This window comes from Rhinoderma darwinii, chromosome 4 (assembly GCF_050947455.1).
Source record: "Rhinoderma darwinii isolate aRhiDar2 chromosome 4, aRhiDar2.hap1, whole genome shotgun sequence".
Lineage (NCBI taxonomy): Eukaryota > Metazoa > Chordata > Amphibia > Anura > Rhinodermatidae > Rhinoderma > Rhinoderma darwinii.
Window position 1 is genome coordinate 265,129,004 of NC_134690.1, and position 26,766 is coordinate 265,155,769.

The 26,766-nt window shown below is 41.6% G+C and overlaps 1 protein-coding gene across 1 annotated transcript; it reads right to left on the reverse strand.

The window, feature by feature from the left end:
* Positions 1–400: 400 nt before the first annotated feature.
* On the reverse strand, positions 401–25,200 carry TAGAP (T cell activation RhoGTPase activating protein). The gene is made up of 11 exons (XM_075862443.1): positions 25,048–25,200; positions 11,550–11,591; positions 9,828–9,912; positions 9,607–9,660; positions 8,627–8,693; positions 8,012–8,175; positions 7,273–7,434; positions 6,747–6,856; positions 5,092–5,287; positions 3,459–3,567; positions 401–2,825 (listed from the first exon to the last, which is right to left on the reverse strand). Exons 1-11 carry the CDS (start codon positions 25,158–25,160, stop codon positions 1,603–1,605), a joined length of 2,325 nt encoding a protein of 774 aa, XP_075718558.1. The 5' UTR covers positions 25,161–25,200; the 3' UTR covers positions 401–1,602.
* Positions 25,201–26,766: the final 1,566 nt, after the last annotated feature.

Genomic DNA, 26,766 nt, shown 5'->3' on the forward strand with positions numbered 1-26,766 from the left:
GTCATTGTTCGATGAGAGCTACCGGAACAGCCGAGCAAGCATGCTTGGTTGTTTCCGTAACTCAAATAGAAGTAAATGGAAAGAGCCGCGCAAATGTGAGGCCATCTCTCCATTCATTCCTGTCTGGATGCGGCGGCTGGCAGCCCCGTCACCATGCAGGACAGGGGTCGGATGAATCCCGCTCGGGAGATGGGTGCAGGTCCCATAGCTCAGACCCACCTCAATCAGACATTTATGACACTCATGCCATTAATTTCTAATTTGGGAATAACCCTTTAAAGAAATCCATTGTATGATTTATGTAAACTCCGCTCTCTAATAAATTTCATGCAAAGGGACCAAAGAGTCGTCGTATAATTACCCATTTAATACATTTGGTTAAAATGACAATAAACCTACATTTTTAAAATAGTACAAAAGTGCTTTAATGTAGTGTCAACACATCAAACCATTGTTTGACTTCTATTTAAAAGTTCATATTAAAATCTAACGTGGTATAGTGATTTGACTAAACATTGATACAATACAAACATATAAGGCTATGTTCACACGTAGCGGATTTGATGCAGATTTTTGTTCACATTTGTGGATGGAAAATCTGCAGCGTATTACGGTAGCAGAAAAGTGGATGAGAATTTAACAAATCTCATCCACACGTTGCTGAAAATTTTGCAGAGAAAACGTTTATAAATTGACCTGTGGTGCATATTTTTAATACACAGCATGTCTGTTTCTTCTGAGAAATCGTTGCATTTTTGTTGCAGATTTTCATTGATGAAATGAAAATCAACAACAAATTGCAAATGTTGCAATTTTTGCTGCGGAAAAGCTGCATATCCGCAGCAAAAGTCTCAAGTAGGGAAAAAAAATAACTAGTTCCTGTGTGAAATAGAAAAAAAGTCAATTTTCTTCCTCCATGGCGCTGTCATAGTCTGCAGCTCCTTGTCCCCTTGGCTGTTCTGCATGTTGTCAGCCTCCTGTAATGATGCTGTGTCCAGTGTCACTGCTGCAACCAATCACAAGCTACAGCAGTCACATGGGATGTAGCATCATCACAGAAGGCCAGCCGTATTGAGACCAGATGTGAGGTGCAGGGATGCCACAGATGTGAGTATTGCCTTTTTTTTTTTTTTCTACCTCTGCTTTTCGCTGTGGCCATTTTGGTAAAAAATCTGCACCAAGTCTAACACAATTCTTACATACTCAACCGGAAATTCCCTGCGGGTTCCCTTACGCTGCAAACTTTTCAGCAGTGTATCCGACCCGTGTGAGCATAGCCTTAATATAATCATGAAACTTAGTTTGAGAACATAGTCACAAAAGTGAATGAAGTGATAAAACAGCATACACATTTATATCTGTTTAGCCCTACTGGCTTTAAAATGTAAAATGAATACACGGAAATGCCCTTTTGTGCAAGATTTCATCTAACAATGTTGCGTAATAAAAAGTCATTTATATTTTGAGCAACACATCTCTCGGTTTCATTTTTAAACATATCATGCACCCCACACAAAAACACAAAGCAACGCCTCATAAAATGACCTATTGTTTTACAGTATGTTCTATTCTACACTATTTACAATATACAGATTTCATTACTTAAACATAAGACTCCTTAGCATACTGTATCTGATCATAAATCTCAAAGATGGGCTGACTGTACCGTTGACTTATACATTCATGCTTTTTCCTTTGACTGGATTCCGACTTGGTCCTGACAAGGCCTGATTTTATCTTCTCAGGTTGGCAATTTGGCTGAACTAGTTCACAAGCCCTGTGTGTTTTTATGTCAAGAACTGAGCTGGATCTATTCATATTATGAGAAGCACTCTCAATCAACGGGGAATGTGTTGAAGATCCATTAGTAATGTGAGGTGGAAGGCAGTCGTTACTTGACACACTGTCTCTCATGGTTTGAACAGTCATGCTTTGACTGTAAGGGGTCACAATTTTATGGACAGCCTCTTTATATGAAGGAGGCTTTCCAGGATTTCTTTGGTCTACCATTCTGAATACATCATCTACAGACGGCGGTCTTTGTCTCATAACTTGTGGTTGTTGGAAAGTTGTGTCTCGGGAAGCATCACACTCAGCTTGAGTCCTATGCCGGAAACTCTTGCTGAATCCATTCCGTTGTACTCCACCAGTATTATCTCCATCAGGACCCCAGCTTTGTGTTTTGGTTACCAATTTTTTGTGGTTTATATAGCAAAAAGAATTTGAGTGTTTTTTAATTTCTCGCCCAACTTTGACTGAAGCATTTATGAGATTGCATTTTATAGATAAAGATTTGTGCCTCTGCAAATAATTTTTCTTTGGACTTAACGGGGATACAATTGGAGAACTAGTAAAAACAGAACAGTCTGAACAAGAGCTATCAAGAGAACAGTTCGAGGATGCATTGACTAAAAAGTCATCAATGATATTTGGGTCATAGTTGGTATTAATTTTCAGACCCTTTGGCATATTCCTCTTATATAAAGCTCTATCATAGTATTTCTCAGGGGAAATAGGGAGCAGCTTATCATCATTACACAGTAGGCTTTGTTTCCTGACTGCAACATCATCTTGACTTCTGGTTAGCTTCTTTTCTGTAAGTGGCATATCATTCTGTGAAGGAAAAATGAAAGGCTCCGAGAACCTTCGGTCCATGCTGCTGTCCTCCATTCTGAGGCCTGTTAAAGGCAAAACTGATAAAGGCATATCTTGGTGTATTGTGCCCTCCTCACTTTCACTTCTGCTGTGTCTTCGCTGGTATGTGCCAGCATGACACTCACGGTCTGGGTCACTGCTATCAAAGTCATTCTGATGAAAAGACAATTCTGAAAAAGAAATTTTTTTTTCTTAGTTCTCTTATATACATATTTTTAGTTTAAAGTAAATTTGATATTAGATTTATTTTACTAATAGATGTTATAATAGTAATATATGTGTATTATACACATCCTACACATTTATTTCAGGTCATTTGCTGTATTTCAGTTTATTGTGCAGGCAGTTAAGAATATAAAATAAAGGGTTTCTGCGGCTGACAATGAGTTAGATTAATTTGAATGGAACTTGCGGAAGCCCATGCACCTGCAACAACCCTGACACAACCCTATTCACATGAATGCAACTGATTTCCATTCACAGAAAATTTCTGAAACAAAATCTGCGTCGTTTTATCTCTTATTTTCAGTTCTCTTCGACTATAAGTGATTGAGGCCTATTGGTCATAAAACTTTGAACTAAAGTTGGTAACCAGTGCATATAATTCAATGCTGATCTTGTTTAAAATATTTTCTGTCCAATAGAATAGGTTATAAACAGGATCACCTCAGTGCCACAAAGCATTAATCATCAAAACTTTAATAAAGCAAATGGGGATATTGAATAGTCATATACTGTATATATATTCACATAGAAGATGCCTCCTTATATATGTACAATATCACTTTGCCATCTTTACGCACCTGGACTATACATGTGAGAATCCTCTTCCAAAGTGTTGATTAAATGTGGTATGTTTTCACCAAATAATTCAAAGCAGTGATCTATGAAGAACTCAACCAGAGCTGTGACCTGATAAAATAAAGGCACATTGAAGTAAACATACTCACACAAAGAGAACGAGGGAGAGAAGAGTAAAAGCAGTGAAGAGAGCATGTTGCAACAGCAGGGCAGATTTACTACGGTGTCTGCGTTTAGAATGTGTTGAAAAATGCACCAAAAGGGGGATGGCTTAGTGGGGAGGGGTATGGCTTAAAACGTGCCTAAATGTGCAGAAATGAGCCAAATGACTTAGTCAACCAATAGTTGATATATACGAAAGAGAAAGGTGTCTAGCAAAATGCGCCAAATTTATCATACAGTTTGCCCCACTGTGATAAATTTAGCTCATCTTTAGACTGCCTGGTCTAAGTTTATGCTGTCTAGACAGATTAGTAATATGTGCCCCAATATGTCAATTAATACTCTTTTGAGGATTAGAAAAGCCACTTGAACACAGACCCTGAGTGATGGGGAGAGGCGGAAGGTCTTTGTAAAGTTGCTAGAAGAAAGCTCAAACATGCGGTCCATGGCCGGGGCTTAGGGAGGGTGGAAGTCTGTTAGGGATTGTCCACACACAATGGAATTGATGCAAAAAATTTCTGCAGCAATTCCGTTGAAAGTCAAAGGATTTCCGCTGCGACAAAAACGCACCATTTCCTGTGATTTTTCCGGCATAAAATGGTGCGTATTTTGCTGCGTTTTTCCCAATGTTAGGAGATGGAGACATTTCCTATGAAAAACGCAGCAATTCTGCATACTTTCCATAGCAGGAATTGACATGCTGCAGTCCGAAAATTAAGCACCACAGGTCAATTTCGATTCTGAAATTTTACGCAGCATATGAATGAGATTTGTTAAATCTCATCCACTATGCTGCTACTGTATTCTGCTGCTTTTCCGGATGGAAAAAACGCGGCAAGTCCGGAGTGTGTGGACGAACCCTTTCACTGTCACCTGTTTTAGCCATTTCCAGAAACTTTACACAGATGTCCACAGGAAGAGTGTATGTGCAAAGTTGCTGAAAGAAAGCTAAAACAATCAGCTTTGCCATGAACTAGTTGGGCATTGGGCAGATTGAGCAGCAGAATGGAGGTGAGCTTCGGGATGAGGAAGGTGACCGGCCAGTGAGCTAGGGTGAAGAGGGCCAGTTAGTTACATAATACTGGTCTAGGCTGGCTCAGGATTGGCTAAAGTTGCAAAATGAAATGCAAAAATCTCTTTTACTGAAACCCCTTTCCCTTAGATAAAATCCTGCTTATTCCCCTGATAGCTCCACTTATATCCAGAACAATGCAAAAAAGCAATTCTAAAACATTTGTCCTATAAGGGACAGTCATGTTTACCAGTTATTCATTTCTAAAGTTACAGTCAGAATTTCCATTAAACAATGAAATAATGCCTAAACATGGTCCAGAAAAAGAGGGGCAATAGCTTTGTCTTTTTTAAATGACAATGACATAAAATCCTGAAATCCTCACTACTATGAACATTTCACATCATTTTAAATAATAAGCTTTATACATTTATATAAGTCACTCGCTCTTCTGTTTTTACCTTCTCATTGAGCTCCTTTTGAGTTTCGAGTGGAAGGTTCTTATCGACCTGAGGCATGAGCATGGTTGGTGCAATGCAGACAGCTAGGTTTCTGGAGTCCATCTTGTTTATGTCTGAAGCTTTACTTATATGATGGAGAACACAGATCAAGTGACCAAGCAAAATTACATTTGGTTTCGGTAGTTTTTCTGCAGCACTACAAAAAGAGAAACATGAAGAGGTCAGGTTTTGTGCAACCATTATAAAAATTTCCAACTCAGGCACGGAACTAAGGACTTCCTTGCGAAAGAGGAACCAGAATGCTAAACTTTTCACCAAAAACTCCCATTCACACTCAGACAGTTTGTTATCTGCATTGTGGGCTAACGGAAGCAGCAATATTCTCTGAGATAGACGCTTACTGCAGCTGGATCAAAAATAGATGATGTCAATTCATGGCATGGACCCAAAGCAGGCAAATATAAAAATAAAATAAAAACACCTTGTTTAGATGGGTCAGACTGAGGCAGATTCAGGAAAAAGTGAATAAACAGTTATCTTAATCAGTCACATCTTTTTTTTTTTTTTCAAAAAGCTTACAATGCTATAAAATAACAAAAGAAGTAATACTCACCTTACTAATCCCTTGCAGCTCCTATGACGATGTTTTCCTGGTCCTCTGCTGATCTCTGCCTTCCTGCTCAAGCGATGATGCGCCGACACGACATGTGACCTCTGCAGCCTATCAGTCTCTGCAGCAGGGACCTCAGTGGAGTCAACACATCACCCCTACAGTCGGTGATTGGCTGCAGCAGTCACATGTCTACACATTATTGTTGGAGCAGGAAGAGCCGGCGGGGGGACCTGGGAAATGTCGGCATGGGAGTAGCAGGGGGTTGGTAAGATGGGTATTACTGAATTTGTTTTTTGAAAGTATTGTAAGCCCTTTGTAAAAAAAAATAAAAAAAATGATGTGGCTTTTCAACCCCTTTAAATATACAGTGAACCTTTAGGTTACAATGGTCTCAAATTGCAGAATTTTCAACTTTCATTGGCCTTGTCTGGATGATTGCAAAACTCAACTATAATTAACCTGCAATGCCACAGGCAGTGCCAATCTGAGGGACATGCCATTGGCTGGAAGATTCAGACAATCAGAGTGCATATTTCACTGGTAATGACTTAATGACTGGTAGCATGCGTTTGGCCACAGTGAGCAGCCAATCAGTGCTTCATATTGGGGGCAAGTAGACCTTGATGAAGCTACTTCACGTAACATAGAAAGTGTTTCACCAGCCTCTTTCAGAATTTTATACGTAATGGATTGCTTTATTTGCATAAAGGCTCTGTTCACACTGCGGCTAGTCTCCGTTCCATTGAGTTTCCCTGCTTTTTGATGGCAAGGAGTGTAGATGACAGTGTTTTTCTTGCCATCAAAATAACAGAAAATGACGGACTCCATTATAAATCAATGGAATCAATTTCACAGCAGATCCATCATTGTTAACGAAGGCCATGACACTTAAGTCACAATATGTTTAAGAGACAATGGTCCTCCTAATACAAAAAAAATATTGTAAAGTGAGGAATCACTTTTATATTATAACACTCTACTTGATGCTAAATTATGCTAAACAAATATTGTGGGAGAAAAGGAAGGTTAGAGTTGTGCTCACCTTTTCATCTCTTTAATTTTTTCTTCCAAATTTGGCTTCTGCAATGCACACATCCATGTATTGTAAAGTTCAGATGACAGCAGCTGGTGTGGGATACCCCTTAGGAAATCCTGACATTGAAAGTATATTATTTTAGCTCATTTATCATTATAAAAAGGCAAAAGATTTATTTACCAACAAAAGGAGGATAATATATAAGAAATTTTTTCGAAAGCCCTGTATTTAATTTCTATAGAGACTGGGAGTTTTGTATAGCCGGGGAGCAGGTAGTGCATGTGTACAGGGTGCTGGGGGGGGGTGCATGCCAACAAGCCACTCTGCCTTGGCCAAGGGTATTTAGATGCAGAGCTAGGGCAGTTAACTGAATCTTTGCCCCTTGTGAAGGAAAGCCTAACTACGACGCTGCTTCCGATTGGACAATCATTATAACCAGATGAAGCTACCATATCTTTACACGAGCATCATTATCAATCATTTTAGGTTCCACAAAGTAAATAATAGTAAAGTACATACTAGTCTAACTCACCTTAAATACAACAGCTAGTAAGTGCACAGATTTGTTTTTCAAGTCCAAGTCTCTTCCATAGTTCAGGTTGTCTTTGAGTTCTTTGCGAGCTTTCTCATTCGCAGCTTTGCGAAAAATGCCCTCCGTCTGTGGACCCTGCACTCTTAGGATAGTTAATATGTCCTAAAGGGAAATCATAAAAAAAAATGTTTTTGCTTCACAAGACAATTTTGTCATAATATCAGTTATTTGTCCTCCACACCACACTATAAACTCTACTAGACCATCCAGAGTGCAATTTATTAATGCTATCTTTAAAGTTCATAAAACATAACATAAATGGAAAGAACAATTAGACTTCCCTACTTGACTCAGTACTAATGGTGTAACATATCAATGAATTAGGGAAAATCCACGGCACTCCCTATTCAGTCTAATTATACCTTTATTGTTTCGGCAAGACAGGTAAAAGCAGTGTGGATGTGGAGCTCAAGCCTACGGCCGTTTCTCATGTACCCACTATTTGTCAAAGCCTTGACAAAGAGTGGGTATACGCGAAACGGCCGTAGGCTTGAGCTCCACATCCACACTGCTTTTTGCCGCAACAATAAATGTATAATTCGACTGAATAGGGAGTACCGTGGAATTTCTCTATCAATATTGCCAAGCCAAATAAAGACTAGCTAAAGAGTCAACTGAGGACTAAACCTGCAGATAAATGGTAACTGACAATTTATTAAGGAATTTTTTTCTTGCTTACAAGTATGGTTTTAGGAAGGTTGTCCTCCTCACAGATAATGGACAGGGGTTGGTCAAATAAAGTTGTCTTTAGCTCTGGTGGACTTGAAGGCTCTGAGTTTGCAGAACTTCGTCTAAATGTAATAGGCCAGGAGATGACAGCTTTTCTCTTCTTCTTCTTGCATTCTGGACAGTCCAAGAGAGAAGAGACTCAAATGAAAATAAAGTTGTGGCAAACCACAGGAGAAAGGTTATGCTTAAACATTAAACTTGTGGGAAAGTCCCTCCATCTCATTTTCCAGTGTGGGCGCTTACTCTGACAAGTCACATATACAGGTTAAAGTGGTAAATTGGAAAGATCAAGTAGTATATTTCTTTCATCATCTACTAAGAACTGCATAGTCATTTAATTCTTAACTAGGTCAAACTCCATGGATGAAGGACTAGTTAATAGTAGTCTCATAAGTCTATAGTAAGTGGGTGGATCTAAACATTTATATTGCTATACATGTATTTTTCTGCATATTTTAACTAATGTAGCCATAGTTAAGAGGTTGGATCTATGAACTAAATTATTAAACCATTACAATAACAGCGTCACATTTACATGAATATTTCAATAGCCGAATTTACTTACCAATTACATGGCAGATTCCCTCCTCACCGATTATGTCTGCCAATAACTGGCATTTCTTGGCATTCGCCTATGAAATAGAATGGAGAAACGATAACATTTGAGCAGACACTTAGCATAGCATAAATGGGCCTTTACTCTAAAGATAGGAAAACTATTTTAAAAGTAAGCAAGGAAACATTTATCAGACACGTTTATACTAGTAACAGTTACATAGTAAGGTCGAAAATACATGTAAGTAGATGTATAATTTAGAATCTCTTTATTATATGCAAAGTCTTTGAAGGTTGTTTTTACGCTGTGCAATAAAAGAAAAAAAAACATTGTCTAAGGGAAAACTATTCATTCCTATGAATCAAATATTATCAATTGTGCATCAAGATCTTTTTTGCGGTCAATGAATTTAAACATCCTTGTTTACATCCAGAGGCTGAAAACATGTCCTGAGAATTAGCTGCCTCAGTTGCACTGTTCATTGCAGTGTATCAGCACTTTTAATAAACCCTACAACTGCGTGAGCTGGACAAGATCAGGACAGGTTTCCATTCACTGACAACAACCAGAGATCTTGAAAACTGAGAGAAATTGATGCACAAAGTAAATTTGAAAGTTTCATGACACAATGAATTAGCTTTATGTACATAAACTGGAATGTTCCTTACATTTTATTCAGTAATACTGTCATAACTAATGGCTAATATAGTAATGCAAAAAAAGGCTGCTATTGAGATGAATGCTTTGTCATGCACTGAATGGACTACATCATCTAGACTGCTAATCTCCCCCTCCCGGTGGTATCATACAGCCGTGGACCTAATCTAATGTGCTCATGGTGTGTTATCCTCTTGTCTCCAATTGTTCCACTTTTGTACAGTACGGCATTTTACATGAATGGCTTTCACTTGGCTTTTTTCTTTAGAGGGAAGTATTCATGGTCGCTTCCCCCATTCACAACATATACAAAACACGCATCAATGACTCACCTCAGTATGACATTCGATTAAGGTATCCATGTTGTTGGCAACAAGAGTTTTAGACTACAATGAAAATAAAATCAGCATTACGTAAGGATGATGTTTGTGCCTGAACTGTTAGCCTATAAAAGTCATGCGAGGATTATAATCATTTGATCCATATGCGTCACAGTAATATTTTCTTGGCATATCATTTAATCTAAATACGGTATGTCTATATATCTACTTACAGCATTGCAGCCTGTGAGAACCTTCATTAGTAATCCTGCGCAGGGGATGGTGGTGTCCTCAATCCCACCAACTTCTCTTATCTGCCTGTGAGCAGAAATGATGTTGTTAGCTGTCAGAATGATCACGAAATTGACCGTTCAGTAGATGAGGCAGGTCTGGACTGGCTCCATTTAAGAAAACACTTTATTCTGGACTTTTGCATTATACATCAAACAATCACGAAATAAAAGCTTGCAATAATAAAAACCTCTACTTTTTGTTTTTTACCAATAGGATGAGCACTTGAAACAATTTAGAGACCAAACACAGGGTTTTGAAGAGGGAGTATTGCAAAATATGAAAAGAGCAAACACTATTTCATCCTTATTATGTAAAATAGCTCTCCTCCAGAAGGAAGAAAACAAACTCTCTGTTGCCACATATCAGTAACTACTAAGACCCTTTATAGAGCATTGAAACCTGATTCATGTTTATAGCCAAATAAAAGAAACCCATCTGTAGACTGAACTGTTTCGGAGTCGTTGCTCCTCATCAGTACAGAGTAGAGTTCTGGTTGACTGAGTGAGATGCCTTTCACACAGCTTTTAACTTATTAGCCAAATAGCCCTGCAGTCTGAAAAAACATGTTTTCTAAAAAGGGTGTCGCTTGAATGGCTGCATGAGATGGGAGATGTTGTGAATTACTTCAACCACAAGGCAACTCCCATGGTGATGCTCACAATCAAAATAACCGATCTAAAAAACAAAGTTATAACAGTCCAGATGAAGTACACATTGTTCTGTAACATCTGCTATCAGGATAGAGATCTCATGCAACCATAAAAGCATTGCCCCGAATCTATGAAATCAATGGTTACTAATGGGAGAATTCTATCTTTTACACAGTATAATACAAATCATATAGAACACAGGAACACTTTAGAAACAAATGCAATCATATATTTACCATACCTTGTATTTATTATTACATTTTATATTACATTTACACTGGCCTCTATCACATTGCTGCCTAATCTCTGTGATATACATGTCTATGGCCAGGATCATACACATAGTTTTGATGCCCTTTTTGTCACAGTTTTTGGCTGTTTTTTTTTAGCCAAACACAGAAGTGGCCACAAAAAAAAAAAGGAGCTGACCCAGTCTGTACTTTATACCATTCTTACCATTTGGATGAACTTCTGGATTTTGCTAAAAAAAAAAAAAAATGTACCTAAAAAATACCGCAAAAACTTGATCAAAACTGTGTAAGTGATCCTGGCCGAAATGGAGTAATGCAGACTGATATGCAATTTATACTGGGCACTGAGCATGAACAATGAACATGTGTTGCATCTAGCAAGACAATAACTCCTCAAGTAACATTAAAGTAATAGCTAATCCATAAACACATAGTTTACTGTTATACCTACTGCAGATCTACAGTATGAACAGACACTGCTCTCGATGAATATGAGACATGGAAGGGAGGTAAAGGTATGAATATTAACACAAGCGTGCATTCTCTATACAGTACCTTGGCATATGTGGGTGCTATAAATTTAACTGCTAATAAAATGTAATTACTAATATAAAGACAATCACTATAGTTAAGAAGTTAACTACCATTTGATAGAACTTTGTTGCAGTAAATCTGTTACTTTGTTGTATTGACTCAATCATCTGTAATACCATTCATTCTTTACCAAAATGTATTTTGATAAATTGTATATGCCACTTACCACACAAGTGTATCCAGCCACAGTTCCTTCACTTCACAAGAACTGTAACGAAGAGAAGACAAGGTGCATGACCATCCGGTACCAAGCCAGTGTCATCAAGTGTTCTCCACGCTTTCCTATTATGTGTAGGGGGTCAGGTGGAAATTCACAAGAGTCACGGAGACAGGAAGAAGCCTCATCATGGGTTGCTCTGCAAACCACGCCTGTTTCCTCTTCTCTCATACAGGGGACTACTGCTACTGGAAGGTAATTATTCTAGTGGAAAGCATGACACTACACAGGTATAAGCACCCATGACATCACAACCTTTATTTAGCTGCCACCAAAACCTTCAAACTTGTAAATGCACCACTTACGCAGGTGTCTTTACATCCTATTACGTCTAAAGTCTACATTCATTTTATAAGTATTATTCTCATCTGACGATATAACAATAAATAATAAAATACACTATCTAGTGAAGGTCATCAAACGTAGTGGATGTGACATAAATGTCAACAAGTGAAAAGAACAGATGACAAATAACGTATTTATGGGGTTTTCCTGTTGTGGTCAATTAGACTAAGAGACAAAATTGTTATTTCTTATTACCATACTTTCATCCAAAATTCCTTTCCACAGGCGGAGACTGGATGTGTGGTGATTGTTTACACATGCCCATCAATATCGCTTCTGTGGTCCTCTTACAAACTGTGGCAATAGATACTGCTCAGAAGGACCTGTTTTTCGTTTCCCCCTCCATGCTCACCCCATTTGCATAAACCGGAAAACCCCATTAATTTTAAATGCAAGTATATTACAAAGTGACAGAACTGTTTGCTGTAAAGTTGAAATAGTCATACTAAGAAATCTGGATACCCACATTAACATGTTATAAGTGCAGAAACAGCAAAAATATAACATTCTAGGTCTACAGCACCTTAAGGGGTTGTCCACTTTCTGAAAATTGATGACCTATCCATCGGATAGGTCATCAGTATATGATCGGTGCGTGTCTGACCCCCGGACCCCACACCGATCCATAACTCTGGCTGCCTCCGTGCACCAGATATTTGGAACTGAATGCAGTAGTTGGAGACGGAAGCATATGGCTCAGACCACTGCATAGCAGCTGTTTGGAGGAACTGCAGCTCTGCTCTTATTCAGTTGAATAGGAGGAGAGCTGCAATACTGCAGCTCAGCCTCTATTCTTTGACCGGAGCCATCTGCTTCCGGCAACATCGTCCGGCGCACGGAGGCAGCAGGAGTGTCGGATCGATGCGGGGTCCGTGTGGGACACGCACCGATCATATACTGATGACCTATCTGGTGGGCAGGTCATCAGAAAGTGGACGACCCCTTTAAATACAAAATATCTTAAATCTATGGGAGTGCCACACAGCCCTTTCACTAGTAGCGCCACACAGCCCCTCCTACCATGTAGTGCACCACAGCCCCCCTGCCAGGTAGTGCCACACAGCCACCCTCCCAGGTAGTGCCACACAGCCTCCCCCTCACAGGTAGTGCCACACAGCCCCTCTCCCAGGTAGTGCCACCCAGCCCTCTGCGGGGGAACTCACGGCGGCCCCCAGTTTGTATCCCCATAAATTTAGTGCCCACTGTAGATAGTGCAATGCAGCCCCCCTTCCAGGTAGTGCCACACAGCCCCCCTCCCTGAGAGTACCACACAGCCCCTCCTCCCTGTAGGTAGCGCCTTTGGGAATCCCCAACTAGAGCATTGCCGACGCTCTGGCTGGGGATTCCGATTAAGGAGGAGCCCCTGACTTCACTCTCCATATATGGACAGTGATGTCAGGGCAACCCCAGAGCCATAGTCCCAAGCAGATAGCTACTAGCACTCTGCCTGGGACTCCTGCTCTGCTCCTGACAACATTGTCCATATATGGATAGTGATGTCCGGAGCAGAGCTGAAGTCCTGGGCAGAGCACTATCAAAGGCTCTGCTCCGGTACTCCGGCTCTGGGGAAGCCCCTGGCATCACTGTCCATATATGGATAGTGATGTCAGGGGCAATCCCAGAGCCAAGTCCCGGGCAGAGCGCCACTAGCACTCTGCTTGGGACACTGCTCTGCTTCTGACATCACTGTACATGTATGGACAGTGGTGTCAGGGCTTCCCAAGAGACTGAGTCCAGGAGCAGAGCCGCTTCTAGGCGGCACGGGCCCCCTCATGCCGCGGGCTCCGTATCATCCGCTATGGCTGATACAGCGGTAGTTATGCCACCTCCTAGACAGAGACTCCCTCTAGAAGCAGAATATCGTCGGCATTACTCTGGCCGAGGATTCCACTTCTGGTGGAGCCATGACAGGGGTGCTGACATCGGCCCTGATTGCGGTATAGTATATCTCCTAGACCTTGGGTATTGATGAATGGTCCTGGTTTTTATAATTTTGGACACCATTATCAGCAATGAACTAATGCCTTTCTAATCTAAAATGCTATATGTTTCTAATTATAATGATATTCCTAACGCAATCTGAGTGACTTAATAATGGCCATATATTAGCAGCTCAGGAAACTCTATTAATGGTGCATGCCTCATTGTATGGATCCATAATATAGCACCCATAACCTTTGTGTGCATCCCATCCAGTTTTCACAGATTTCCTGAAATAAAATGATGGCATGCTCAATTATATGCTGTATTACAGAGATATTTATTGCTTCTAGAGGGAAAAAAATTATACCGTAGAACCATATGCCAGCACAAGGAATGCCTATGTATGGATAATGCCAGATGCATGTTCCCTAAAACCTGCATTTTCAGTCTTTGTCTAGAGTTACCCTTTTTTAGTTCTTGAAAATGTCTGCAGTGATCACTGTTGTACCTTCTCTCTGATAAATAACAGGAACATGAATTTGCTAACAGCAGTTTTAAATGAGGACTTCTTTTTATAGAGGATCTGTCACTAGTTTAGTAATACCCTATCTCCTAGGCAATCTAATGGACGCTGGCACACTTATAATGCTAGTGAAAATTGTGTCCCAAAAAGTTTATTATTTTAAAAGTTATGAGCTTTTTTTAAATATGCAAACGAGACTTAAGTTGAAAAATGGGCGTCAACAGCAGCGATTCTCCTGAGGTGGAGCTACCTCACAGCCTCTGAGGCTGTCCTATCAGCATGAAGCTGCTTCAATCAGTATGGGAGAATCAGACTGGAGGGAAGGAGGATCACTTAAAACAGCCATATCTTTGGCTGCGGACCACCTAGAACAACGGTTCAGGTGCCATATGAAAGATAAGATTCTAATCAATCTTTCATATGACACCAGGATCGCAGTTCTAGCTGTGAAACAACCGGAGATATTACCAGTTGAAAACACAGTCGGGAAGGGAAGTTGTGTACTATATGATCACACTGTGTTGCTCTGCAGGGAAGGTGGAGACGCTGTATGCTGATTGGACAGCGTCATACAGAAAACATTACCCCGCCCAGAGTGAAAAGAAAGAGTCACCAACTATTTGGCTATTAGAGCCACATTAGCATATTTAGAAAAATGCTCATAACTTTGCAAATAAGAACGTTTTTGAAAACACTAGTTATCAGCATCATAGTGCCTATTAGATTAGTTAGGAGATTGGGAATTAATAAACTAGTGACAGACTCGTTTTAAACTGGCATAGAAAGGAATTATGGTTTGCCAATATTAGGTCTCATACACACGGGTGTATTGTGGCCGCATACAACCTTGCACAGAGCAGCAATACTGCAGTTTATGTGCTCCACTGTACTTCTGTATGCCTTTGATTTAATTCAGAATGCTACAGAAAAAAAATTCTGAAATGTACCATCGGATACCATATTACAGAGTATTGTTTCTGCCACTATACTACAGTGACGTATGGAGCAAAATATTGCAGCTGTACTGCATGTGCCCCATACAGGTTCCAAACACATTCTTGTACTGTAATTAAAGGGAGTCTGTCACCCCCAATCGCTAATGATGCTAGATAGATGAAGAGGATACAAGTTGAAACGTACTGCTGTTGGTGATTATACGTCAAGCATAAATAGGAAAATTACGTTTTAATCACTCATAAGTGTCCTGGCTTCTCAGCTGTAAACCTTCCATCCCGACCCCCTGCTTTTGAGCGATGACACTAGTAATTACTGCATCAAAATGTGCTATCTGTTACAGCCGCCACTCAAGAGCAGAGGGGAGAGGTTGGGGAGGGTTTACTTTGTGCTGCCCACAATAACTCGCTCTCCTACCTGTAAGGGTGACTCTGATTTTCAGTTGACTGTAAGAGTTTGATACCCTAGTCGCTCGGTTAGTAAATCATACATCTCCTGTATCTTCCTTCGGTGCCCCTCCATCCACATCTTGGGTGTCCACTCTTTACTCCCACTGTCCACTGGCATCATCATGTTGAGAGGGCAACGTTCATTCCTCCTAAACATCAACAGGAAGGAGTATACTGTGACTTAGAATGTACTGTGTTGTACACCGATATCAGGTCAGCAATATAGCTGGGCCACCTGTCCTTCTGGTCTTCTAGGGTTCTCAATAACTGTAGCAAAGTCCAGTTTGGGCGTTCACAAGCGCCATTTCCTGTGGGGGGTGGTAGGGTGTAGTGGGTGTCTTCCTTATCTGGTACAGCCAGCAGAACTCTTCAATCACTCTGCCTTTAAAACGAGTTGAGCAAGACACCAATTAAACAATAAGAACTTCTTCATTAGGGCCTGTGTCATCAAATACCGGCAACAGCTCCTGCTTCAATTAACTGAAGTTCTTAGGATTCTTTTTACCGACCCTCAGCATTCGGCTAGCATAGGTGATTACTATCTCTGATTCAGGACTTCCCCAAACCGCTTCAAACTTCTGTTAGTATAGAGGGTAAATGGCTTGGTGTAATCAACATAGACTAAACTGGGGCACAAGTCAACATTTTTTTAAGCTTTCGGAAGGCCTGATCTGCCTCAACTTCCCACTCAATGGGCTTCTTTTTTGTCGCTCCTGGGGTGGTCCCATTTAAGAGCACCCACCTTGGCAAAGTCTTTTAAAACCACCAGGAGTATTTGACCAGGAAGGTCTGGCGTTCATTCATATTTTTGGGCTCCAGCCACTGCTGTACAGCTCACACCTTTGAGTCCATGAGCTGGACTCCTTCTTTAGTCACCACTTGACTCAGGTACTGAAAGCTTTACCTGAACAGATAGCATTTACTGGCTTCAGCTTTAGCCCATGTTCTTTTAATTGGATCAACACCAAGTCCAGTCTCTCCAGATGCTGGTGGAAGGTGGCCGAGAATATTATGATGTTGTAGAAGATGAAGTAGATCAGTAGACACTTGACATTTAGCTCCCCCAGGTACAGTTCCATCAGTCTCTAAAGGGTTGCTCTTGCGCTCAAAGGATCGCATTGTGCTTGATAACATTTATAATTCTGAGTAGCACCTGCTCGGCTTGCACTGTACAAAGGGTCCTGGCCACAGGTATTACTTCTCTTTGCAGTACTGCTTGATTAACACTGTGGCTTCTTTTAATCCCTGGCGAGAATCCACTGGCAACGTCGGGTACAACTCATGGCCCGTTGGGACTTTTAGTGGTTCGGAGGGGGCAGCTATACACAACCTGCTCTACCCGGCAAATCTAGTAGCACCTTCTGGATCTGGCAATGTTGTCTAACGTGCCATCTGTGGGCGTTTCTGACTTGGGATATACTTTCAGAACTTGAGCCCTAACTCACAGGCCATAAGTTCATCTAACTATTGCAATACATTCATCCCAAGAATTATTGGAATATCATAGTCCATTGCCCTCTCCACCCCCATTACTCCTATCTTGCTCAACTTTAGACAGAAAATTGAATTGTCCACCTGCATTACTCCTATAATAAGGATGGCAGTTAGCCATATTGAGGCACTCCCAAGTTGCATTCCCTTCACAAACAAAGGAGGAGACCTGTGTTTTAAAGAGTGATTTGGCCATGGTTGTCACTTGGGATCTGGTGTTCACTAGACAGGATAGCTCAACAACATCACTGGGCACTCTACCTCGTAGTCCTTAGCTTCTAACAGGGGGAATAATTTATCCCCTTTCCGCTGCGGTTTATACCTCAACCAACAAGGTGGTCTAATTTAAATTCGTTTTGATGGTGATATCGGGATAACATGGGCAGTCCCGGGCAAAATGTCATTTTTGATCACACTCCCAGCGCTTTCTTCTACCAGGCTGGTCTTTTTCTCCAGCTTGCCTTTCAGTAATTTGATGACCTTCTGGGACACAATTTCATCTCTTTTGAGTGCCAGAACTTCTTTCAGCTTCATCATCAGCTCCAGAGAAGCTATTTGAGCCTCCATGCTGTTGTCTTTTTTTGACACTAGCTCTGCTTGCTGGACCACTTAGACCATCCCAACATTTGAGCTTTTTCAATGGAAACCTGCGATGTGACGGGCCTCCAACTGTCACATGGGGGAGAGGAGCATGCTCCCTTTATTACTCTGTATACAGATCACTGCCAATAGTAATCTAATGACCAATATTCACCCTTAAAATGTGTGATTCCAAAAGGGGGAATTGCGTTGTGGACATTCAGACATATAAAGGCCTTGGTCTTGAAATGGTTAATTTCTGAACTGTGGTATCACTGTGTGCATTATCCATATCACAACTCTTTGTTATTGTTCTCAAAATAAGAAATTGATTTGAGACTATTTTGTACAGATTCCAGGAAATTTGGATATTTGAATATCTGATTAAAGGGACTGTCACCAGTTTATCAATTCCGTATCTCCTAACTAATCTAATAGGCGCTTTGCTCCTGATAACTACAGGGTGATTTGTTTTAAAAAACATTTATTATGAGCTTTTCTAAATATGTAAATGAGCCTTTATTAGACAACTGTTAGGTAACAGCAGCGATTCTCCAGAAGTGGAGCTCCTCACAGCCTCTGACTCTGTCCTATCAGCAAGAAGCTGCTTCACACAGTGTGAGTGACTAAAGCTGGGGGAAAGGGGATCACTTCAAACAGCCATATCTTGGCACCTAGAATAGCAGTTTTGGCAGGTGACATATGAATGAGGAGATTCTAATCTTTCATATGACATCATGATCGTAGTTCTAGCTGTGACACACCCGGAGATATCACCAATTGAAAACACAGTCGGGAATGGAAGCTGTATACTATATGATCACACTGTATTGCTGGGCAGGGAAGGGGGAGAAGCTGTATTCTGATTGGACAGCGTCATACCGAAAACATTACAACGCCCAGAGTGAAAGGAAAGAGTCACCTCCTATTTGGCTATTAGAGCCACAAATTTAGAAAAATGCTCATAACTTTGCAAATAATAAACATTTTTTTAAAACAAATCACACTGAAGTTATCAGCAACAAATCACCTATTAGATTAGTTAGGAGATAGGGAATTGATAAACTGGTGACAGAGGCCCTTTAACAGAGTTATTTTGTACTATTAAAGGACAGGACCTCATAAGGGTTTTTTTTAATATATATTTTAAAGTGTTTTAATTTACTTCAGCATTAAAAGTGCTTGAACTTATACATGCAAATACAGCAACCTGCTGGCACGCTGCTTACCTTCATACATACAAGTCTGTGTACAAAGTAGAGCTTCTTGTTAGATTATTCTTTCGTTGAGAAATATTGTTATGCAACATAACCGTTGGTGAGAAGGAAGATGATACAATATGATTTCAAATGAAATTAGGAAATATATAGTGAATGTGCATATGATATGCATTTGTATGATTCCTAGAACAGGTGGTATAAGTCTGATGAGCATTGGAGAACATATGATATAAGCTATTCATAATACACGTAGCCAATACATGACCACTGTGTCTAAATCTTAGGCACTTAGGGAGAAAAAAATAGAAATTTAAGAAGTTAGAGGAGACCTTTCACATGGGTAGTCTAATTAATGGTAAAGGAGTTTTTCCAATCCCAAGTGGACAACCCTTTTCTATATGCTCAGGACCATCTCTATTAGCCAGGCGAACTAAGCATGGATGTGGGAAGAGCAGCAACCTAAAATTCTGAAGAAACAGAAAGTGACAATGTAAATACCTCAGACCGATTTGCTGTTGCATATCATTTTAAAATCAAAGCAGGACATATGCGTAAAAACAAGTTTGTTACCTAACCAAGTAGTACAATAATAGAAAATAAAAATAAAATACATCCATCTATGTAATTGTACCCTGTATGTCAATTAAAAGGGTTATTTGATTGAAAGTTTACATATGGATGAAATCAACAAAATTGTTACCTGTTTTCTACAGATCCTTGGTTACAGTATTTACAATTTTGTTATCTTCTGAGCTGAAATCTATTAGCATGCCGTCACGACGTGGGGTGTGGACCCACTGGGCCGTACCGCATAGCGGGATAGCAGCTGGCCAAACAGGTACAATGCAATGTATATAGTTTTGAACGGGTACCTGAGGCAATGTAGACAGTAGCGGTGGATTCAGGCTAAGACGAGGCTCCGACAGTAGACAGACACCCGGCGGGGTGCGACACAATAGATGCAGCGGAAGGCACAACACGACTCCAACTCTTGAAGGCACAGAGGCAAGGTAGCACGGGATACAGGGTTCAGGCAGCAGGAATGGGAAACATTGGGAACTGGAAAACACTAGGAGACCATTTGCAAGGACAAACTTAAGGTAACACAACAATGCTCAGGCAAAGATCGAGAGGGCAGAGCCCCTTTTATGGTCCAGAAGCATTCTGGGCTAATAGCAGCTATTCTGCAAATGTGCGCATACTGTCCCTTTAAAGGCCTTGCACCGGCGGACGCGCGCGCCCTGCGGGAGACAATGTCCGGACCAGGAAGTGAGTGCCGCTGTCTCCCAGGAGGGAGATGCTGCCAGGAACTCGCTCATCCATGGCCGCCGCCATCAGAGGGTGAGTTAGGAAGACGGTCAGAGACCATAGACATTACAGTATCCCCCCTCTTACGCCCCCTCTTCTTGGGACCAGAGCGGGAGATAAACTTCTTCACGAAGGCAGGAGCATTGATGTTCTCCTCTGGCACCCAAGACCTCTCCTCTGGGCCAAATCCCCTCCAATCCACCAAATAAAACAATGTCCCTGACGAGCCGCCAGGAGCCACTGCGGAAGTAGGAGTCTGAGTAGCGGTTCAGCGCCACAGGCTTCAGCAGGGAGACATGGAAGGAGTTTGGGATCTTGAGGGTGGGAGGCAGCCGAAACTTGTAAGAAACAGGATTTATCTGCAGCAGAATCTCGAAGGGTCCGAGGAACCTGGGAGCAAACTTGCAAGATGGCACCCTCTGCCAGATATTCTTGGAAGACAGCCAGACCTTAGTATCTGGAAGAAACTAGGGAGGTTCTCGTCTTCTAGTGTCTGCTTTTCTCTTCATGCGGTCGACCGCCAGCAGAATAGAAGATCGGGTCTGCTGCCATATCTGCAGAAAGTCCCTGAAAGTAGAGTCAGCTGCAGGCACCTGGGACATAGTGGAAACAGGAAGAGGTATTCGTGGATGTTGGCTGTAGACAATGAAGAATGGGCTGGAGGTGGTGGACTCACTAGTATGGTTGTTGTAAGAAAACTCAGGCCAAGGAAGCAGCTGCACCCAGTCATCATGCTGCCTGGAGATAAAGTGCCGCAGATAGTTCTCCATAATCTGATTAACCCTCTCGACTTGACCATTGGACTGGGGATGGTAGGCCGAGGAAAAGTCCAACTTCACACCGAGTAGACTGCAGAGGGCTCTCCAGAATTTTGACGTGAACTGAACCCCTCGATCCGAGACAATATGCAGAGGCAAGCCGTGCAGACGGAAGATGTGTTGGATGAAGAGGCCGGCCAGTTGGGAAGCAGAAGGCAGAACAGTCAGTGGAACAAAATGAGCCATTTTGGAGAATCGATCCACCACCACCACCCAGACTACACTGCATCCAGCAGAGAGAGGCAGGTCCGTGACAAAGTCCATAGCAATATGGAGGGGGGCATCGGGCATATGCAGTGGCTGGAGCAGACGAGCTGGTCTGGAGTGGGCAACTTTATTTGCTGCGCACACCGTGCAGGAGGAGACAAAGTCTGTTGCGTTTTTGGGCAGCGTGGGTCACCAGAACTGATGGGCAATTAGGTCTCGGGTCTTACGGGCACCCACGTGACCTGCCAGCTTGGAACTGTGTCCCCAGCGAAGGATTCTTCCTCTGTCTGCTAGACGTACAAAAGTCCTCCCCGGGGGAATGTCTCTAACTTGCAGAGGGTTGACAGAGATGATGCAGGAAGGGTCAATGATATTCTGTGGGGACTCCACAGTGTCTTCTGTCTCAAATGACCTAGACAAGACATCGGCCCACACATTCTTGTCGGCAGGGTGGTAGTGGAGCTCAAACTGAAACCGAGCGAAGAACAGCGACCACCTGGCCTGACGAGGGTTCAGCCGTTGGGCCGTCTGAAGATAGGTGAGACTCTTGTGGTCCGGGAAGACCAGGATTGGATGAGCTGTGCCCTCTAGTAGGTGTCTCCACTCCTGCAGAGCCAGCTTGATAGCCAGTAACTCCCGATCCCCAATCGAGTAGTTGCGCTCTGCGGGAGAATAAAGCTTAGAGTAGTAGCCACATACCACAGTCTTGCCTTTGGAGCCTCTCTGGAACAGAAGTGCGCCAGCACCAACAGAGGAGGCATCCACCTCCAACGAAAACTGTAAGGTCACATCAGGATGATGAAGGATTGAGGCTGACGTGAAGGCCTTCTTTAAGCTTTTGTACCCGGCCTCTCCTTCTGGAGTCCACACTTTGGCATTCATGCCCTTTTTAGTGAAGGAAGAGATGGGAGCTGTCAGTGAGGAGCAGTTGGGGATGAACAGCTGGTAGAAGTTGGTGAATCCCAGGAAGCGCTGTATGGCCCTTAAGCCTTGAGGGCGTGGCCATTCCAACACAGACTTTACCCTTTCAGAATCCATTTTGAGGCCCTGATCGGAGATGATGTAGCCCAGGAAGGGTAGAGACATTCTCTCGAAAACACGCATTTCTCCACCTTGGCATAGAGGGGATTCTCCTTTAACCGAAGCAAAACTTGGCGAACATGTCTCTGATCTGGGGAAAGAATCAAAATGCCATCGAGATACACCACAACACAGACATAGAGGAGATCATGGAAGATGTCATTGACGAACTCTTGAAAGTCTGTAGGGGCGTTACACAGGCCGAAGGGCATAGCCAGGTATTCGTAGCGCCCATCACATATATTAAATGCCGTCTTCCACTTGTCACCCTGATGAATCCGGATTAGATTGTAGGCCCCCCGCAGGTCTAGTTTGGGAACAATTTTTGCTCCCCGTATGCGATCAAACAGTTCAGAGATTAAAGGCAATGGGTATCTGTTCCTTACCGTGATCTGGTTGAGACCCCGGTAGTCAATGCAGGGTCGGAGGGATCCGTCTTTCTTTTTAAGAAAGAAAAACCCGGCCCCGGCCGGGGATGAGGATTTGCGTATGAAGCCCCTCTCTAGATTTTCCATGATATAGGCAGACATCGACTGGGTTTCATGTAAGGAGAGAGGGTATACTCTACCGCAAGGAGGAGACGAATCAGGGACCTGGTCAATAGGAAAACCATACGCTCGGTGTGGCGGCAACGTCTCTGCCTTCTTCTTGTCGAAGACATCCGAGAACTGAGAGTAGCAAGAGGGCAACCCTGCCAATGACTGAATCGGATGGATATGCCCCAGACAGCGGTTGAGGAACTTGGGGCCCCATTGGAGAACCTCTCCGGAGTTCCATTATTCTTTACTCTGTTAAATTTCCACTCCTGGCTTAGCCTTCCAAATACTGACCAAAATACAGCAGTGTGAAAGTGGCTTAAGGGTATGTTCACAGTGAGTTTTTTTACAGGCAGAAAAATCAGCCTCAAAATTCCTTCAGGAATTTTTGAGGGGGAAAAGCTGCAATTTTGCCGCAAACATACGCAACTCAGAGAAAAAAAAATCTTAGCCGGCCTTCCGGGGTGACGTTTCATCTACAGTCACATGGGATAAAATGTCATCCCAGGAGGCTGGGCTGCAGGACGTCACAGGGTATTTTTTTTTTATGTGCAGTTTTCCGGAATTTGGTGCGGTTTTTCAGCTGGAATTCTCTGCGGCCACCAGGGTGGATACGCTGTTTACCTTTACACAGAGTATCCGCCCTGTGTGAATGTTGCCAAATACTGGAAGTGGCCTAAGGCTGGGTATTTACATTGCGGCTTAAATGCGTTTTTGCTGCGTATCACGGCAAAACCTGCACCATTTTGCTGCAATTTTATTAAAATCAAGGCAAAAATGATTTTGTGACCATGACGCTCTAACCCAGTCAAGCCCACCCTTTAGTGTGGTCTCACACACAGCGTTTTGCTGTGTTTTTCGTGGTGTTTTAATGCCATTTTTTGCTGTTTTTTTTATGTAGGTTTAAGTGCGGCCAGATGTTACATTAGAGTCTGTAGTAAAATATCAAATGCACTACACACAACTGCGTGTTGGTTGGTGGCATTTTTTAGGCAGTTTTGTGACCAGTGGCGTTTCTTTCTAAACGCAGCATGCTCACCTGTTTGAGTATGGTGGCTTTCAAGGGTATTCCTAGAATCGACAATTATCATCTATCCACAAAATAGGTGACAATTGTCTGAGCATGGGAGGCCCATCACTGGGACTCCCATTAACCAGAAGAACAGGGGTCACAAACTCACCCATTCCTACTCGCTGAACCCCCACAGTGTGGAGGAGCTCGAATGGAGTGGCGGCCAAGCATTCGCCTGCCACTTCATTTAATGTCTATGAGAATGACCGAAACAAACGAGCTCAGTACTGCTGTCTCTGCCATTCCCATAGACTTGTGTAATGCATTTTTTCCCCCTGTTGTGGCACTGCAGGGAGATTGAATACTTTCATGCCAGGTTTCCCCACAGAATACAGCGGATCGCTGGGGTCCCAGCAAGGGGACAAATTGTGAACAACTTCCTGTATTATGAAGGGACACTTCTAACAAGTAACTAGCACCAGTACATTTAAGTATTTTGTAGCTTTCAGGAAGGTTTACTTATTTTTGCAACATTTATTTTTTTTATCACATTGATAAGAAAATTGTAGTTTATTGTTTATAATGACATGTTACATTGGTAACTAATAAACCAGATTTGCAGGAACATTACACAAATAGGAACCCCAAATATGTCTGATTTGCAGAGAGAAATTACAAAATTTATTAGGTTTTAGAGGAGTGTACTAATTTCTAGTGTATACTATATAGTTACCATCAGTAATCAAAGCTTGGTTAAGGGGCTGCGTTTTATAAATTAATATATAATATGTTATGTGTTAGTATTCCCAATAATTAAATACTTAACAGGTCCACTTGTAAAATATTTGGTGAACGTGTTTACACATCATTGAGTATTTTTGAGCTGAGGTCTTAAATGACTGTTTTACTAGATTCACAGAGTAGGTTATGACCATAGCGATAACTGACAACATTAAAAAAATCATAATTTTCATGAAATTAGATGATCATTGTCCCACCTACCGAAAAGATGCAATACAGCCATTGTAAGGCCATATTAGGATTAGGGCGTTCTTTTTAGAAGTATGGAAAGCGCAAGTATCTTCCTCATCTTCATCACATGACAACACCATCATCTGAGAGAGGTCCACTCGGTGCTTTAGTCTGAAGCTACTGCCTGATCTAAATAATGGAAAGTTATATTGTAATATAGTGTTGATATTTTTTCTTTGTTTTACATTTGTTTTCATAGTAAATATTCAGCGACTTCGTACTTTTTAAATAATTTGGACATTTTATATGGAAGTTATTTGTGCTGAAATATGTGGTGCAATGTTAATAATCAGGACACCGGGCATCTAATTTATAATATAGTAAAAATAGAAATTCACATCTGGTGCTGCTAAAGGACAGATATGGGTCCTGCCAGGGTAAATAATATCACCTTCACCCAGGTTAGATAAGTGCAAATTGTATGTAGTTTAACACCGATAATTATACAGTAGCAAGATTGCAAAATTATAGTCTACATTAAACATGACATTTCAGGAGAGCTTCTCCCTTCTCCAGCTGAAAAAAGGGTTGAGCCCCACCAAAACATGGGAAAGCCGCCAATAGAAATCAATCCAGTGGAGTTCTGTGTTCCATGTAGAGCATATCCAACACAGACCGGTGTTCAACATAGTGAGAATCCACCATCAGGAATACAAGTTGCACAGCAACCTAGTCGTGGTCTAATTAAACTGTTAACCTGCAGATACACCCCAGGGATGAGATATTGATATTGCAATGCTGACCATCACACCTATATGAGCTTGTGGGACATCTCCTTCAAAAGTCTAGTGTTAATATGCAATTGGGCCCCCTTTTGCGGCTTCAACAGCCTCCACTCTTCTGGGAAGGCTTTGCACAAGATGTTGGAGTGTGTCTGTAGGAATTTTTTGCCCATTGTCAAAATAGAATTTTCGAGGTTAGACACTGATGTTGGATGAGAAGGTTTGGCGTTCCAAATTATCCAATAGATGTTTGATGGGGTTTAGGTCAGGGCTATGTGCAGGCCACATGAGTTCCTCCACACCAAACTGATCAAACCATGTCTTTATGGACCTTGCCTTGCCGAAACTGTTTCCTCATTGTTGGAAGCATACAACTATGTAAAATGTCTTTGTATGCTGTAAAATTACCATTAGTCTTCACTAGAAATAAAGGGCCAATCTCAAATTCTGACAATCAATCCTGATTACTATATCACAATCTATACAAAGATGCGCATTTTGTGACTTTTGCAATAGATGCAATGCATAGGAATTAAAAAGTGTAGTTATAAACAGAGATTAATTTTGTTTGGAACCTGAACTGACAAGAACAGGAAATGAACTATCATTTGAAAAAACCTTTAAAAAAAATCTATAGGTGAGCATGAAACCCCCCCCCCCAGAGCTACATATCAAAATCAGATTTAGTTTTACAGTAGTCCCTATGCCCTGAACATTACTAATCTGTAAGAAAAAATAAGTTTTTTTCATTTAATTTTCAGTCATATTTTGATAAACTGTTGCTCTGTACAGTAATGTCTCATTTAAGGACAGCTAAATTACTCACACAGAATTATTTATTTTTTATATTTAACTTTGGGACACTGCACAGAAAATGTACTTTCCATACTGTCATTTTGAGAGTTAAGTGTGAATAATCAGGCGCGCTCTGACCCTGGAGCGGACCACCCACTGTGCTAGGTATAAG

What these genes read in the sequence shown, in the direction of transcription:
- TAGAP (XM_075862443.1), bottom strand. Translation starts at nt 25,160, where the DNA reads ATGATGGTGTTGTCATGTGATGAAGATGAGGAAGATACTTGCGCTTTC. An exon ending in TACTAGCTGTTGTATTTAAG is followed by an intron (nt 6,857 to 7,272) that starts GTGAGTTAGACT and finishes TTTCAATGTCAG; the next exon opens with GATTTCCTAAGGGGTATCCC. An exon ending in TTCTCACATGTATAGTCCAG is followed by an intron (nt 2,826 to 3,458) that starts GTGCGTAAAGAT and finishes TTTCTTTTTCAG; the next exon opens with AATTGTCTTTTCATCAGAAT.